The sequence below is a fragment of the Rattus norvegicus genome, chromosome 11 (genome assembly GCF_021556685.1).
Source record: "Rattus norvegicus strain SHRSP/BbbUtx chromosome 11, alternate assembly SHRSP_T2T, whole genome shotgun sequence".
Taxonomy (NCBI): Eukaryota; Metazoa; Chordata; class Mammalia; order Rodentia; family Muridae; genus Rattus; species Rattus norvegicus.
Genome location: NC_141544.1, coordinates 92720248 through 92738280, shown reverse-complemented (window position 1 = coordinate 92738280; position 18033 = coordinate 92720248). Strand labels below are relative to the sequence as shown.

Below are 18033 nucleotides of genomic sequence, written 5' to 3'. Positions count from 1 at the left end.
AACTGAGCCTGGGTCCTCTGGAGGAGCAGCCGGTGCGTTTAACTGCTGAACATCACCCCAGCCCCTTTTGGTTTTTGAAACAGGACTTACTATGCAAGTCCAACTAGACGTAGACTTCATGTCTAGACCTGGCTGGTCTCACAGGTGCCACAAGACTCCTGCCCCTGCCTCCCAAGTGATGTGATTCCAGTGCGGTTGCCAGCACACCTAACCCAGCACGAGAAGGTGTGGATGGTGTTTATCATTAACCGTTTAATTGCTAGAAATGGAAAGAGGAAGAAGAAAAGCAACAAGCAAGAGACACCCAGGGAGAGGACACGCAGAAGAGAAAAGGGAAGGGTGGAGGGAAGATGGGGAGAGACGCTGAGCCAGCTGCACCTCCAGCAGGCAGAGGCGAGCCCCCAGTGAGTGAGCGAGCGAGCGAGTGTCCTGCTGCCTGCCTGCTGTAGCACAGAGGAAGGCATCATCTGCTGAGGAGAGCGTCCAAGCCAGAAAACCCAAGCTCAGAGCCCAACTTACTGATCAATTTTGGATTCTGTGATATTTCCATCTTCGCCTCTCAGCTTGATTGTAATGAACCCTCTTCTCACGCTCTTGTTCCAAGATATGATGTCCACAAAATAATGATAGACTGTAAAATAGGGGAAGAACCCCATAAGACAGGCGTCCCAGTGCTCCCCGGAGGGTCGGGTCTGAAAAGCCAAGATCCCTCTCTTTCTCCCTCTGGAGTTTCTCTGCAAAGACCCAAGAAGAATTCCCTTTTATCTTTAACATTGTTTTTTCAGTCCAGGTCCTTCAAACTCATTACGTAGGCAAGAATGACCTGAACATCTCTCTCTCTCTCTCTCTCTCTCTCTCTCTCTCTCTCTCACACACACACACACACACACACACACACACACACACACACAGCCTCAATTTCCCAAGTGCAAGGGTTACAGGTGTGTGCACATGAGACCATGCTTCCCTGTGTTTCTTGCTCTTCTCTTCGGTATAGAGGGCAAGAGTGACAGTCATCCAAGCTCGCCATCAGCCATGTGCAGGACCAGGGAGCCTGCCTCACATTCTGTCAGACATGTTCATTCAACCTCTTGACTCTTCCACAAAGAAATGCTAGAGAAGCTTATAACCAAGTTTCAAAAGCCCACAAAATAATCTCTGATGTTTTAAATGGCCTTACTGTCATGTTGGATTGGTAGCTCCTGCAGACAGGGGTCTAATTGTGGAAAACGTTGATGTTTTCCTGCCATTATTTCCCAGCATGCCAGGACCACATTGGGAGAGCTTTGCACTGTACTGAGGTGGAATGTTTGGTTTTAAAAATCATTGTCTGAAGGCTGTCAAGATGGCTCAGTGGAAAACCACTTAACGCTAATTCTGAAAACCTGAACTTGATCCTTGGAGCCCCCTTGACAAAAGGAGAGAATGGATTCCTTCAAGCTGTCCTCAAACCTCCACTCACAGACTATTCCAGACCACACGCACTCACTCACACACACTTTAAAAAAAAAAACTCTTTGAATTGTTGACTTGAGTTTTATTTGTAAGAAGGACCAGTGTTCAACTCCTAGTATCCACATGGCGATCCATCGCTCGCTGAAGGGATCTAGAACCCTCTTTTGGCATCTGCAGGCACTGAGCACACAGCACATAGACACGTATTTAGGCAAAAATACCTATCCACATAAAATAGATAATTTTTTGTTTATCGGGTCTTTCCTTGTTTGCTGTTTGTTTGGTTTTGCTTTTTAGACAGGGTTTCTCTGAGTAGCCCTGGCTGTCTTGGAACTTGCTCTGTTGACCAGGCTAGCCTTGAATTCACAGAAATCTACCTTCCTCTGCCTCCTTAAAATCGTTTTTTAAGAAGCCATTAAAGGAGTTCTATCTTGGGATAAGGACAGAATTTCCCAAAGCTTTTGATACACTTCCTGCCAGTTTGCTCCACTCATTCATGCAAAGCGACATCCTCACTGGTCACTATAAATTCAGAATGATAATGATCAGTTCTGTAAAACACCACGGATGCCCGTTATCCAGCAGCATCAGATGTTTAGCCAAATGTTAGCTCCTTATGTAAAATGAGCAGGCATGTCTATTTCATCAGAATATAAATGTGCAGGGCTGGAGAGGTGGCTCAGTGGTTTGACAGCACTGACTGCTCTTCCAGAGGTCCTGAGTTCAAATCCCAGCAACCACATGATGGCTCACAACCATAATGAGATCTGATGCCCTCTTCTGGTGTGTCTGAAGACATCTATAGTGTACTTATATATAATAAATAAATAAATCTTTAAAAAATACAAATGTGCTTTTGTCCTTAGTAAATGGTAAAATTATACATGTATACCAAATAATTATTTTAAAACGATTTTGTGATTTATTTTTAGAAATACTTTATTTCTATATTATTTTTATATAGCTACATATCTGGGGGGTGTTTGAAATAGCCACAGGCAGACTCCCCGGGAGCCACAGGCCCCTCCTGACAGGGAAAGAGGTAGGTTAACTGCAGATCTTCACCAATCCCTCATTCCTACACATCCACTTGCTGCCACCCCATCTCATCGCCAGCTCTGCGACAGAAACTGCCAACCAAGTGAAAAACGTGTATGATTAAAACATCGAGTCAGTGAGGAAAGAAACTGAAGGCATCAGGAGATGGAAAGATCTCCCGTGCTTGGGAATGGATAGGATTAACATAGTAAAAATGTTACCAAAAATAATCTACAGGTTCAGTGCAATCCTCATCAAAGTTACAACTCAATTCTTTGAAGATCTTGATAGGACAATGTTCAGTTACCTATGGAAACACACACACACACACACACACACACACACACACACACACACACGGATCAGGATAAGAGCTAGAAGTGGTGGTGCAAACCTTTAATCTTCGCATTTGGGGGGTTGGGGATTTAGCTCAGTGGTAGAGCACTTGCCTAGCAAGCGCAAGGCCCTGGGTTCAGTCCCCAGCTCCGGAAAAAAAAAAAGAAAGAAAAAGAAAAAAAAAATCCTAGCATTTGGGTGGCAGAAGCAGGCAGATCTCTGAATTCAAGGTCAGCCTTGTCTACAGATTGAATTCCAGGACAGCCAGGGCTACACAGAGAAACCAGTGTTGAAAAATAAACAAAACCAAACCAAAACCAAAACCAAACGAAACATTAAAAACAAACAAACAAACAACAATAACAAAAACCAGGATAGCTAAAATCTGAACATCCCATTAACAAAAGAACTGCTGTATCACCATCCCTTATTTCAAGCTTTACTACAGAGTTACAGTAACAAAATACCGTGGTATTGGCACCAAAACAGATGTACTGACCAAAGGAATCAAATCAAAGACCAGGACGTAAGCACATACACCTGTGGAGAACTGTTTTTTTTTTTTTGATAAAGAGCACCGAAATACACACAGGAGTAAAAAGATAATATCTTCAACAAAAGACCTCAACATAAAACCAGATACACCGAACCTGCTCTAAGATAAAGTAGAGAACAGCCTTGAACTCATGGACACACATTGTGGATTAGGTTTAACGCTGCGTGAATTATGTTAGTTGGTCCCCCAAACTGCAGGAGAATCTGCATGGCCACAGGCAAGATGCCAAGGGACCCTGCCCCCGGTCAGTTTTGATTGGAAAATAAAGTTGCCAGCAGTCAATGGCTGGGAAGGGAGACAGAGGAGGGACTTTAGGATTCCTGGAGGAAGGAGCAGGAAGAGAGATAGCAGCCATGCTAGGAGAGGAGTAGCGGCCATGCCTGGGAGGTGCCAGACAGAGAGCATAGCTGTCTTGTAGGTGCTGGGAAACTTAGCCCGAGAGGGCTGCAGGTCTGGGTCCAGGGCAGCCAAAATGAAAGGAGTAACTCAAGAATATTGGAGGGGAGAGTGGCCATATTAAAATTAAAATTAAAAAGGGTGTGCGTGTGCGTGTGTGTGTGTGTGTGTGTGTGTGTGAGTGTGTGTGTGTGTGTGTGTGCGCGCGCGCGCGCATGCGTGCGTGTGTTTCATTTGGGAACCCAGAGCACACCATCAGGGCCAATTTGATTAGTGTTAACTGAGTTCAGCTACAGAAGCAGGAAGGGATTTTCTGAACAGAACACTGTTAGCACAAGCACTAAGATCAACAATTAATAAATGTGATCTCATTAAACTGAGAAGCTTCTGCATGGCAAATGACACTGTCATCTAGACGAAGCAGCCCGCAGAATGGGAAAAGATTTTTTTTTTTTTTTTACCAACTGTACATCCGATAGAGGGCTAATATGCAAGATACATAAAGAACTCAAGAAAATAGGTCTCAATTTAAAAAATTGGGGTACAGATTTAAACAGAATTCTCAATAGGAGAAACTCAAGTGGCTGAGAAGCACTTTAAAAATATTTAGCATCCTTGGTTATCAGGGAAATGCAGATCAAAACTACTTTGAGATTTTTCTTCTTACATCTGTCAGAAGTGACAGCTCACGCTGATAAGGGTGTTGAATTAGAGCATTCGTTCACTGCTTGTGGAAGCACAAACCAATACACCACTGTAGACATAAGTGTAGTGTCTCCTCAGGAAGACGGGGGTCAATTTACCTCAAGACCCAGCTACACCACTCTAAGGCGACCCAAAGGACGCTTCATCCCACCTCAAGGACACGTGCTCAACTGTGTTCATGGCTCCTGTATACATAATAGCCAGAAATTTGAAACAACTAGATGTCCCTCAACACAAGAATGGGTAAAGAAAATGTGGTACTGTGGGGCGTCAAGCTGTGAAAGGTACCCTGATTACTGGTCCAGACCTGTCGAATCCCCGGGGACTGCAGGTGCCTTCCCAGCCTCTGAGATCAGGGCCTCACTAGCTGCAGCCCCCCACCCTGGCCCCCAAACCCTTCCTCCACAGGTAGAGAGGTTTGAGACAGACCAGTCATGTAGAGCGAGGCCCCAAACCCCTCCTCCACAGGTGAGGATGTGACCACAGGTCTTATAGGCTCAAGACAGATCAATCACAGAAAGAGGACCACGCCCCCCGTGTATGTAGATGAGGTCTTCCCAAGCTCTCAGGCCAAACCATTAGGAAGCACCTGCTGCCAGACACGGACCCATCCAAAAAACTGTATTTAAGTGCGGTGTTCAGAATTAAAGGTGTGCAGGAATTACTCCATCCTCTGAGAGCTTCTGTCATAAGAGCTGTAACACCACCGCATGGGGAAGAGATCCGCTCTCCGGAAATCGCTGCCAGAAGCTCCCCTGCACCCCTCGACGTCTAGTCAGTTTCCTGCTGGCTCAGTCCGGCTGAGCAGCGGAAAGAAGGACGGACAGTGGGGGCAGCAGAAGCTGTTCCCCCTCCCTGCCCGAGTTCTCTCCCCCTTGCCCGAACCTGAGCACCTAACCAGGCGAGAGATCGCTGTGGAAGAGCTCACCACCACCACCACCTGCCCCAGCGCCGGAGTCCCACATGGTACATTTTGTACAATGGAGTATTACTCAGCTGTTAAAACAAAATAATGTCATGAAATTTGCAAGTAAATGGAACTAGAAAGAAATCATCCTGAGAAACAAAATTCCAGACCCAGAAAGACAACTATGGCATGTACTTGCTTATACATGGATATCAGTTGTTAAGTGACGGTAACCAAGAGTCAACCCATAGAGCCACAGAGGGGTAGATGTATAGTAAAGCAACAGACAGATCTCATTAGAAAGGGGAAATAAGATAGGTATGGATGGAGAGGGCTGGAATGGATCAAGCGGAGAAGGGGAGGGGAGAGAGGGATGAAGGAGGGAATCGGGGAAAGACAGCTCAAATAAATTAAACTAAACATTATCAAAAGGAAGGAAGGAAGGAAGGAAGGAAGGAAGGAAGGAAGGAAGGAAGGAAGGAAGGAAGGAAGCAGGTTCCAGAAAGCACAGTGTAAGTCATAACTGATTCCAGTACAGAATCCACTGGTTTGTCCCTGAGCCCAGCTTCATGTCTCTTTAGACACAACTTCCTGGAGGAGCCCAGTGATGACGGTGGCCATCCTGGGATGCTGACACTTTGGCTTGGCCTTACTTCATTCAGTCCTAATAGCCTGACGGTGGGCGTGACTGGCTCCATTTACCAAACCGGGCCGTGACACTCAGAAGGGAGAAGAAACTTGACCAAGGTCACACAACTGTTACAGACAGAACCTGTGTCGCTCTGAGGCCCTTTTAGCTCCTTAGCTCTGTCTAGCACAGAACACGGGACTCATGTTCCAGAAAGCACAGACCCTGTCCTCTCCAGAATGCCAGGGTCAGACAGCACACCCAACACGCAGTTACCACTCACTGCAGTATGGCTTTGTCTCAGCCGTGTCGAAGAACGCCTTCGTCATCGGAGGATCTCTGTCCCATAAGTACTCTCTCCAGTTGTCAGCATAGTAGCCTACAAGACAAGCCAGAAACACCACCCTGTACTACAAAAACGTGAAGCCACAGAGGGAGCCAGACAGTCTTCTGCTTTTGCAACAACTCCTCCCACTCTCTCCAGTCCCCACCACTGTAGCTAGAGGCTGGGAAGGGCCACGGAGAACACCCCACCCACGCTCTTCCCTCTTGCTGGAGTCCCCATCCTAAGAACAGGGGTGCAGAATGACCCTATTGTGACTTCCCCCCCTTACTGGTCCTCAGTAGCTAGGCAGGTAACCAGAGCAGCACACTCTGGTCCTGTGGATAGCTTTCAGCAACGCCTTCATTCTCAACCTTAAGCCAGATCGAGATCCATACTTAAAACAGCATCGCTACTGCAGAACAATGGGGTCTTGTCAGTCTTGTTCTGGAGATAGGACCCAGAGTTTTATGCATGCAGAGTGTGCACTCTTTACCCCACACAACACACATGGCTCTTTTTTTTTTTTTTTTTAATACTGCTAGAAGTCATTTCAGGGCCTGAAGCATGCCAGGCAGGCAGGCAATCTACTACTAAGCTATATCCAGAATCCTTCTGTTTTACTTTTTATTTTGATACAAAGTCCTGCTAAATTCCTCGGGCTGGCCTTGAGCCCATTGTGGAGGGGTTTGTTTGTTTGTTTGTTTGTTTGTTTGTTTAACATAGGTTTGGAGACAGGACCTGCCTCAGCCTCACCCTACCAAATGCCTAGGATGATAGGCCTAGAGGGGGTCTAACTGGCCCCAGGGTTTTCTTGAAGAACTAAAATAAAGCTAATAAAGTTCACAGGGCATGGGCTCGATGTGCAATTGTGCCCCTGAGCAGATGAATGTCTCCCACCAGGTCATTGCCTGAAGGAGACAAAACCGAACTCTGCCCACTGAAACCTCTTTCTGTCTGTCAGGAAAATGGCTCAGAGCACAAATCCTAAAGTCCTGACCACCTATAATATTCCCTCTATTTCTATGGGAAACACCTCAGTCATGTCTACAGTGCCCTGTATGTGGGTGCAGGAACCAGAGTGTAGAGGAAAAGCATTCATACACACAACCTGTTGAAAAGGATCACTCTGCAAGGCTCAGCCCTGGGCCTGGTCTCAGGCTCACTGTGGACTTCCCCTATCAGAGAGGTGGGTGCATGGAGTGGGTGTTCCGTCCCAACAGGAACAAGCGATACAAAGCCTAGGTAGGCTGGCAAACCCTCTAGCTGCTGCTGCTGCTACTGCTGCTGCTGCTGCTGCTGCTGCTGCTGCTGCTGCTGCTGCTCCTCCTCCTCCTCCTCCTCCTCCTCCTTCTCCATGACAGAATAGTATGTGTAGGAGGGCTGCAATCACCTCCGGTGGACTCCCATGTAGATTGTTCTAACACTAGGTAAATGGTAACTGTTGTTTATTTTGGCTTTGGGGTGTGTGTGTGTGTGTGTGTGTGTGTGTGTGTGTGTGTGTTATTTCAATGTTGTTTTTGAAAAAGAGGGTCTCTCTCTCTCTTCGGCCACAGACTCAATCATCCCCGCTAAGCTGTCATACTCTAACCCAATACATTCTCTAATTCAAGACGAGTAGTTCAGAGAAAAAACTGGCTAGGAAAAGTTGGTTATAATGTTTAGCATGTGATACACTCTTGTAATACCTGCTACTCTGGAGGCTGTGGTAAGGTCTCAAGATCATGGCTAGCCTGGGCTACAAAGTAATCTCAACCCAGCCTAAGCTAAATGGCAAGACCTATGTCAAATAATAATAACTAAAGCTTACTATGTAACCACTTCAGTAAATACAATTTGAGACAAATTTTTAGAGAGCAAAATGACTCTGGGAACTGAAACAAAGTAACTGTACATTAGAGATGGGGACTCCATGGGCTTACCGAGACTGGGACAGGACACGATGTGTCCAGCACCACAGCTGACACACTTGCCGTTCCTATAATCCCGATAGGAGTCGCAGGGATAGGCTGTGATGGAGCAGTTATTTTGCAGGGATGCAAGGTACAGGAAGACGGACATCTGGTGGTCACACTTGAAGTACTTTATACCTTGATTATAAAGGGACAAGAGCAGTTGCGGCATTTCCCAGAAAAGCACATTTCACATTCTATACGAACACCACCACATTTGACCCCAGCTCCTGAATGCCACGCACTGCATGGAATTCACTGCACGGCTTCCATGCACTCGACTCCACTTAATCCTATGAGAACGGCAGGCAGGGATTCACTATGGCCAGCGCAAGGTAGAGAGTAAATCATATAAAGGCAGTTGTGAGAACAAAGGCAAACCTGGGGTTCTGGGCTGGAGAGGATGCTCGGTGCCTCAGGGTGCTTGCCGCTCTTCCAGAGGACCCCAGTTCACTTTCAGCACACACACTAGTGGCTCACAACTGCTGTAACTCTAGCTGCAGGGGATCCAATGCCCTCTTTGGCCTCGACAGACACTCATGCACAAATGCTCATACACATACACACACACACACACACACACACACAGACACACACACACTCACACAGACACACAGACACACACACAGACACACAGACACACACACACACACACTCTCACACACAGAGACACAGACACACACAGAGACACAGACACACACAGAGACACAGACACACACAGAGACACAGACACACACAGAGACACAGACACAGACACACACAGACACAGACACACACAGAGACACACACAGAGACACAGACACACACACACTCACACAGAGACACAGACACACACACACTCACAGAGACACAGACACACACAGAGACACAGACACACACAGAGACACAGACACACACACTCACAGAGACACAGACACACACACACTCACAGAGACACAGACACACACAGAGACACAGACACACACAGAGACACAGACACACACAGAGACACAGACACACACACAGAGACACAAACACACACTCACACACACACAGAGACACAGACACACACAGACACACACACACTCACACACACACTCACACACACTCATACACAGAGACACAGACACACACAGACACATACACACTCACACACACACACACACACACACACACACACTTACTTTTAAAAAGGGAGGGTGGAGAGCTAACAGTGCTTGCTTAGTATGCACAAGGCACTAAATTCAATCTCCAGCATTGCTCAAAGGGAGGGCTGCAGAGATGTCTCCGTACAAGCATGAACACCTGGGTTTGGATCATCACCACACACATAAAAGCCATCGGCCAAGGTCTGTGACCCTGGCCCTGGAGATGTAGACAAGTGGCTCCTAGGAGTTTTCTGGGCAGCCAGTCTAACTTAGACGGGGAGCTCTGTGTTCAATGAGAGACTCTGCCTCAAAAAAAACCCAAACATGAAAAATGACCAAAGAAGTCATCCTCTGGCCTCTACCCATACACGCACGGACACATGGACCCGTGGGCAAATCACCCCTGCGCATGCACAGAGATGCATGTACTACCATCCAATGTTTGAGCAACAGATTGTCCTCACCGTATTTATACGTGATGAAATACAGGGCTCCGGGCCACCCTCGAATACAGCTGGCTTAGAGGAGGCTCAGGAGTTGGGACCACTCCTTGACCCCAACACACCTGTGAGTCTGAAGAACTTCAAAGTCCTGGTCTAATTGGTAAGGTCGCTTCACAGACTAAGTAACCACTGTGTCTGCTACTCAGGTTGACAACCATGTCATGAACAGTGCTAGTCAAAAGGTCACGAGAAAGTGATTTTCCATCAAATCATTATCTAAAAGGCAACTCGGGGCTGGCAAGATGGCTGAACAAAGACACTTGTCATCAAGGCTGATGGCCTGAATCCCAACCCTGGATCCCACAGGGTGGAAGGATCTAATTGAGTTCCACAAGCTATTTTCTAACATCTGGGAACACATGACCACACACATACATTTTTTTAAAAATGTTATAAAAATCTAAACTAGTCATTATTAATTTTTTCCTTATCTCTTATTTAGAGGAAGAGTGAAACCAAACAGGCCTTGGTCATGAATTTGCCTTATTATTTGGGAAATTGTTAACAGAAACAAGATTTGAAAGGTCAGTGTAAAGAGCTGAACAGATCCACTCTGATAAACCTATTCTGTTACCTAACGCCCCAACCCACACAGATGCCCAGGCTGTTCAACAGGATCTCAATGAGTTATCCAAACTAGCCCCAAACCCTAGTCCCCCTGCCTCTGCCTCTTGAGCTCTAGAATCCCAAGAGTGCACCAATAGTACATCTGGCCAGCTTTTGAGCTTCCAAAAACCCTGATCGTTCACCATTAAATGTCAACATCAAGAACTAGTTTTTAGGTCTGGAGAGTTACCTCAGTGGATAAGAACACTTAGCTGTTCTTGATGCTCTGGCCAAGGACCTGAGCTTAGTTCTAACACCCATGGCAGGCAACTCACAGCTGCCTGTAACTCCAGCTCTGGTGGACCTGACCTCCTCCTCTGGCCTCTGAGGGTTACAGACACACACAGACACACAGACACACACACACACACACACACACACTCACACACACAGACACACAGACACACCACACACACACTCACACACACAGACACACACACACACTCACATACACAGACACACAGACACACCACACACTCACACACACAGACACACCACACACACAGACACACACAGAGACACAGACACACACACAGAAACATACACAGAGACACAAACACACACACACACACACCACACAAAGACAAAGAGACACACACATAGACACAGACACACCACACACACACAAGACACACAGACACACCACACACACGCACACTCACATACACACTCACACACAGACAGACACACAAATACACATAAATTTATTTTCAATCATTTTTTAAATATTTTTGTCTCCATTTGTCTCCATAGCTGTAGTTCTCTGTAAAGAGGACTAGACCTGTTTCGTTCGCTGCTGTAGATTCTAGAAGGTTGCCAGGCATGGGTCTACTAGGTCTGGTAGATGGTGAGAAAGCACAATTTACACTGCTCTGCTGAGTGTCGGAACCTCCTCCTACTCAGGGTTAAAGTGGAATTTATGCAAGGAGCTTCTGAAATCTATCACTGACCTGTACTGCTAACACCAGAAACTCCAAAGGTCCGGGGCCAAAGAGTAGTTCTTATCATAGCCGCAGTATTCATTCATCGTCAAAGGTAAAAAGGGACTTCTGGGTAAGACAGGAGACCAGAGCGGCCTCTGTGTGGCTCACTGAAGAAGGAGATAGAGGATAAGAGAAACAGACCCCAGGCTCGGGCATGGTGGTATACACCTGTAATCCTAACATGTGGGAGGTGGAGGCAGGAGGATCAGGAATTCGAAGTCATCCTCAGCTACGCAGCGAGGTGGAGCCCAGCCTGATGGAAAGAGTATCAGAAACTCGGAGAAATGTGGACGAGAGATGAAGGACTCTCTGAGACAGTGTCATGATGGCTCGGCCGTGGTGGCACTCACCTTTAATTCCAGCACTCGGGAGGCAAAGGCAGGTGATCTCTGAGTTCAAGGCCAGCCTGGTCTACAGAGCTAGTTACAGGACAGCCAGGGCTACACAAGGAAACCCTGTCCACCGAAACAAAACAAATGAACAAAAACAACCACAGGAAGAATGATGCTAAGCCGTCTCCATGAGAAAATCCCCAAATAAAACCAAAAGTGACATCCAAACAACGGGCAAATCACAACTCGGAATCGCAAGAGAGCGGAGAGAAGCAGAGCAACATGGCTCCTCCGAAGGACCCCAGCTCTGCAACTGCTGGGTTCGAAGAAAGGGACGTTGGTAAAATGGTAGTTAGCAACACCAGCGAAGGCCAGCCCTTCAACGTCTTATCTCAGGAGCACGGTAAGGGCCCTGGCTTTCATGGCTCCTGTCCAGCACAGTGCCGGAAACCATGGTTGCAGTCCTAACAGAAAGCGACAGCAGGGACTGAGACCCGACAGGAAGGCCTCAGATCACGTTTGTTTGCATAAAGCACGATCTATGCTTGAAGTCCCTCTAGACCTCAGCAGAGAAACTGTTAGGGCTGATGCACACCCTCAGCGGAGCTTCAGGAGATCAAAGCAGCCTAAGGAAATCTGTTGCCAATACTGGACTTGCTGAGAAAGAAAGGCCATTCGCAACGGCTCCCAGAACAACGAAATATCTAGGGATAACCCTAACCGAGGATGTGAAAGACATCTACATTTAAAGCAATAGAGAAGACAGAAAGCTGTCTTATGCAGGCCGGTGAGGATGAAGGTTCGAATTCCTCAGGTTGTTCTCTTACTTCTGCATATGCACGATGGATATACAGGCGTTATTTACATTAAGCAACCACAAGTATGCAATGCACAAATAAGTAAATAAATCTATTTTAAAAAACATTCCTCCTGACAGGCTGTGGAGAACAAATGCTCAGCAGTTAGGAGAGCCTGCTGGAGTGTGGTTCCCAGGGCCTATGTCAGGCAGCTCACCGACTACCCGTAACTCCATCTCTAAGGGATCAGACATTCTCTGCTGGCCTCTGGGAGTGCTTGTGAGCACACATGTGTGCAAATATGCACATACGAAATAAAAATAGAACAAATAACTCTCAATGTCTTTTTAACGTCTGTCTTTGAAAGGCATTGACAAGTGAAATTGGTAATCTCTACATAGCAAAGCTTCAATCATGGGACTGGAGACAGCCTACAGAGAGGGAAAGGTCTTTGCCAAGCACAGTCCAGATAGGACATTAGCATTTAGAACTTATAAAGAATCATCAAGGGGCTGGAGAGATGGCTCAGTGGTTAAGAGCACTGACTGCTCTTCCAGAGGTCCTGAGTTCAAATCCCAGCAACCACATGGTGGCTCACAGCCATCTGTAATGGGATCTGATGCCCTCTTCTGTGTCTGAAGACAGCTACAGTGTACTTATATATAATAAATAAATCTTTTTAAAAAATCATCAAAACTAAATGCCCCTAAAGTCATCCAGTCAGTAAATGGGCTACTGAAGTGAACTGAGTATTCTCAACAAAAGAACTGTAACACATATAACACACAAGAACTACATAGAACTACATAGAACCTACCAGGTCAAACCCAGATGCAATCCAGACGCAAAGCAACCAACGAGACAGAATCAGTAACAAATTAGCTTAGATGCATTCAGAACAGAAATACACGGGCAGATCCCTGTGAGTTTGAGGCCAGCCTGGTCTACAGAGTGAGTTCCAGAGCAGAGTTCCAGTTCCAGGGGACACACAGACAGAGCCTGTCTCAAGAACAATAGTAACCACTTCTTCCACTGTGAAAGTGGTAAACAAATTAGCCTGAGCTTTCCTTAATCTCCTTAATAGCTGTTTACCATCCACCTATGTGTTTGGCCTAACATCTTCATGACTTGGATAAAAGTCTTCTGAGGATGTACAAACAGACGCCTAGCCTCCACCAACACCAAGGCGGTCATCGTCAGGTAACATCAGGTAACATCTGAGCCCTCTATTACAGGCTTCCGTCCCAGTGTAGTTAACTTTCTTTCTTTATTTTTATTTTATATGTGTGGGTGTTTTACCTGCAGGTACACCTATGAATCACATATGTACCTGGTGACCATGGAGGCTAGAAAAAGACATCAGATGCCCTGGAACGTAAATTGCGAATGTCTGTGAGCTATCATGCCGTTGCTGGGGATTGAACCTGGGTCTCTAAAAGAGCAACCGGTGCTCCTAACCACTGAGCCATTTCTCACTACCCTCTACCAATGTATTTAAGGTACCTTAATGTATGGTTTTCTTTGTTCTGCCACTATAAAAATTTCTGCAAGTGGGGAAAAGGCTTCAAGGCCCTATCCCTCCTTGAGGTACTATGGGTGGTGGGGGATAGCTAAGGCAGATGTCACTTTCCCCTGTAGAACGGTCCTCCCTCCGGTGAGTAGCCTCCCACCCATACTTCAGGCGAGAAACTCTAATTAAACTCAGTGGGCCACACATGCAAAGGACTCAGGAAACCAGGAATCGTTGAGCACAATTCTTGCAGGAATGGGAGGGGAGTGAGAAAGGGGAATCCGGGTGAGAGTGAGATTTTTTAATTGTGTTACTGGACAAAGTTGTAAAACAATATAAAAAATTAAAAACTTGATGAAACTATGACTGTGTCAGATTTGAGGTAACATATGGCTTTGTTCCTAGGCCCTGGTTATTCTATTTGGCTTCACAATCAACTAGCTTGCCTGGCGGTTCACACATGCCTTTAATGCCAGCACTCAGGAGACATGAGGCAGGCAGGTCTCTGAGTTCCAAGGCCAGCCTGATGTACACGGAGAAACCCTGTCTTGAAAAATATATAACAAACCAAAAAAAAAAGCCTATTTCTTACTCTCTCTGAGTGAGAGCTTAGTTACTTATTGAGAAGATTGCCCAGAGTTTGAGGGTAGCCTGAGGTATTTCGTAATTACCAGGGCCACCAGGGCAGCCGTGGCCACAGAGCCAAGTCCCTGTCTAAGACAGAGACAAAAGAAGGAGAAAAAAACAAGGAGAAAGAAAGAGACCGAGGAACTGGCTCAGTTATAAAACAACTGCTGACCTTCCCAGAGTTCCGTTCCCAGCACCCACCTCAGGCAGCTTAGGACTGCCCAGCTTCAGGGGATGCGACTCCTCTGATCGCCTCAGGCACCTGCACGTGTGCACACTCAGACACACAAGACACATAAAGATAATTACAGTGGGTGGGTCTTTTTGTTTTGTTTTTAAGAAAAGGGATGGGCCCTGCATTTAAAGTCCTATGAGCATCGCCTCTCTGGAATTGGCCTCAATCGAATCCATGGGCAGCAGCTGCAAGAAGAAAGGCACTCTGAGACTGAAGGCCTCAGAGGCATGTGGCCGGGCAGGTGGCGTCCAGGGCAGATGTGCTTAGCTGGTTCCTAGCAATTCTTCCCGTTGCCAAAGTGAAATCTGAAGCCAGAAAAGCAGATTAAATATTAAAGGGAGAAGAAAACTAGGTGCCGTGACTCCGCCTGGGGAGAGTTACACTCAGAGAGTCCTCTGAATCAGGGGCCATTGAAAGGTGAGCGTCCCAGCTGGTGCCTCAGAACACAGAAAGGAAGAATTTCACAGAAGCCAGGTTTAGTGGGACCTGGCACTTAGTGGGGCTGAGGTGAGAAAACGTCCTTCCACGCAACCTCCCTACCAGCAAAATCATGTGTATAGAAACCGAGGGTGTGGGTCAATGGGAATCGAGGAGGTGGCAGCAGAAAAGACACTCCGCGGTGCATGTGACTTTGGGGGAAAGGGGAAAGGAGAAAATCTGTTAAAGGGCAAAGCCTCATGGGTAGTCGGGGTCCCTACCTGCAGGTTATGGCTAGAAAACAAATTAAGTTGAATTCACTGGAGAGAGAAAAGGGGCCGGGGAGACAACTCAGATGGCAAAGTGCAAGAGGACCTGACATACACAGATCTCCAGAACCCACATTTAAAAAGAGCCGGGCTCGAGGTTGGAGAGATGGCTCAGTGATTAAGAGCATGACCTGCTCATCCAGAGGGCCAGGGTTCAAATCCCAGCACCCACAGGGCAGGTCATGCCTGCCTGTAACTCCAGTTCCAGGGATCGGACACCTCACACAGACATATATGCAGGCAAAGACTCCAATGCACATACGATAGAAATAAAAAACATTGAAAAAATTTAAAGATCATAAGAATTTAAAATACCATTAAAACATAATAAAAATAGGCTTAATGGCACGTGCTTATAAGCCGAGCACTTGAGGGCAGAGTCGGGCAGAGTTCCAGGATTCACTGGCCAGCCTACCAACCTGGGAGACACCAGAGTAGCGAGAGCCCTTATCTCCAAAAGCAAGGGGATGGACCTGGTGAGAAGGCTCGGTGCAGGAAGAACCTACTGCCAGGCCTGAGGCAGTGGCACACAGCCTACGGCACCATGAGGATCAGAGACAGGAGGATTGCCAAGAAACGCACAGGCCAGCTACTCTAGGACGCCCAGGTACAGCCCATTACCTCAAAAACAAGTGGGGTGAGGGAGCTGACTCCCAAAAGTTGTCCTGACTTACACCTGTACACTGCAGCAGGTGCACACCCACACTCATACACGCATACTCACACGCTACATACACACACACCCCACATACATACACACAACACACAGCACACATACCACACCACATACACACACAACACATACACACATACCACATACACACACAACACATACACACATACAACACACACACACACAACACACATACTACACCACATACACACAACAACACATACACACACAACACATATACACAACACATATATACACACAACACACATACTACACCACATACATACATACCACATGTACTACACCACTTACACACACACCACATAATACATGCACCACATATACACATACCACATACATACACCACATACACACACTACACACAAACACATATCACACACAGCACACCACACAAACTCCATACGTATGCATTACACCATACTACACACATGCACACCACACACATGCATACAAACACCACATACCACACATACAACACACACTACACACAACACACATGCACACATACCACATACCATACACACAACACACACACTACACAAGTGTACACACAGAGACACACACAAACACAACACACACTACATATACACCACAGAAGAGATAGTGTGTGTGAAATGAGAATACTTTTTTAAGAAAAGCTCCTGGACCCTGTATCAAAAAACAAGATGGATGGCTCCTGAGAAGTGGCATGTGGAGCTCTGGCCTGCAAAGCAAGTCCACACACCCAAAAATACAAAAGGAAAAAGAAAGGCCATCAGGAAAACAGGGCACTGGGGAATGACCCCAGGAGGGCCTCCGAGGGCCACTTTGAGAGAGGGCTGGAAGGTGGAAGAAGGTGCTGATCCTGTGGACAAGGCGTGTTCACACAAAATGGCGCTCTAATGCCATGGTGGTCTGACTAAGAATGGCCCCAGTAGGCTCATATATTTGAATGCTTAGTCACAGGAAGTGTACTATTTGAAAGGATTAGAAGGATTAAGACATGTGGCCTTGTTAGAGGAAGTATGTCACAGAGGGAGTGGCTTTGAGGTTTAAAAACCCACACCAAGTCCAGGGCTCTCCTCCCTCCCTCCTTCTCCCTCTCCCTCTCCTTCTTAACCTCCCCTCCTCCTCTCTCTACCTCTCTCCCCCTCCCCTCCCCTTCCCCTCCCCCTCCCTCTCCCTTCCTCTCTCTCTCTCTTTCTCTCTCTGCCTATGGATCAGGATGTAGCTCTCAGTTCCTTCTCAAGCACCATGCCTGGCTGCCCTCGTGCTCCCCTGCCATGATGATAATGGACTACATCTCTGAAACTGTAAGCCAGTCCCAATTTAATGCTTTCTTTTATAAAAAGCGCTTGCCTCAGTCATGGTATCTCTTCACAATAGGACAGGGGTGTGGGGAGGCTAACTCTAGCTCATCTGTAGCAGATAATGGGGAGACGCTATGGAGATGTGGGAGAGATGACCTTATAGAGTCAACAAAGGTAAACAAGAGGTGTCTCCAGCAGGGAGAGCCAGGGAGAAGCTACCCACTTTCCTGCACTCAGGACAGCTCCTACGATGCTTCTAGGCAGAGGTAGGACCACCATGGCAGAGACC

The 18033-nt window shown here is 46.9% G+C and overlaps 1 protein-coding gene across 4 annotated transcripts in view; it reads right to left on the bottom strand.

Moving 5' to 3' along the window:
- Liph (lipase H) overlaps positions 1-18033 on the bottom strand; it is a 47793-nt gene that overhangs the window by 6630 nt on the left and 23130 nt on the right. For all 4 annotated transcript variants that reach the window (XM_087576887.1, XM_087576889.1, XM_087576888.1 and 1 more), the window contains 3 exon segments: positions 8266-8433; positions 6305-6400; positions 520-631 (listed from right to left, as the gene is read on the bottom strand). In XM_087576887.1, the coding sequence (XP_087433013.1) occupies positions 520-631; positions 6305-6400; positions 8266-8433 (376 nt within the window).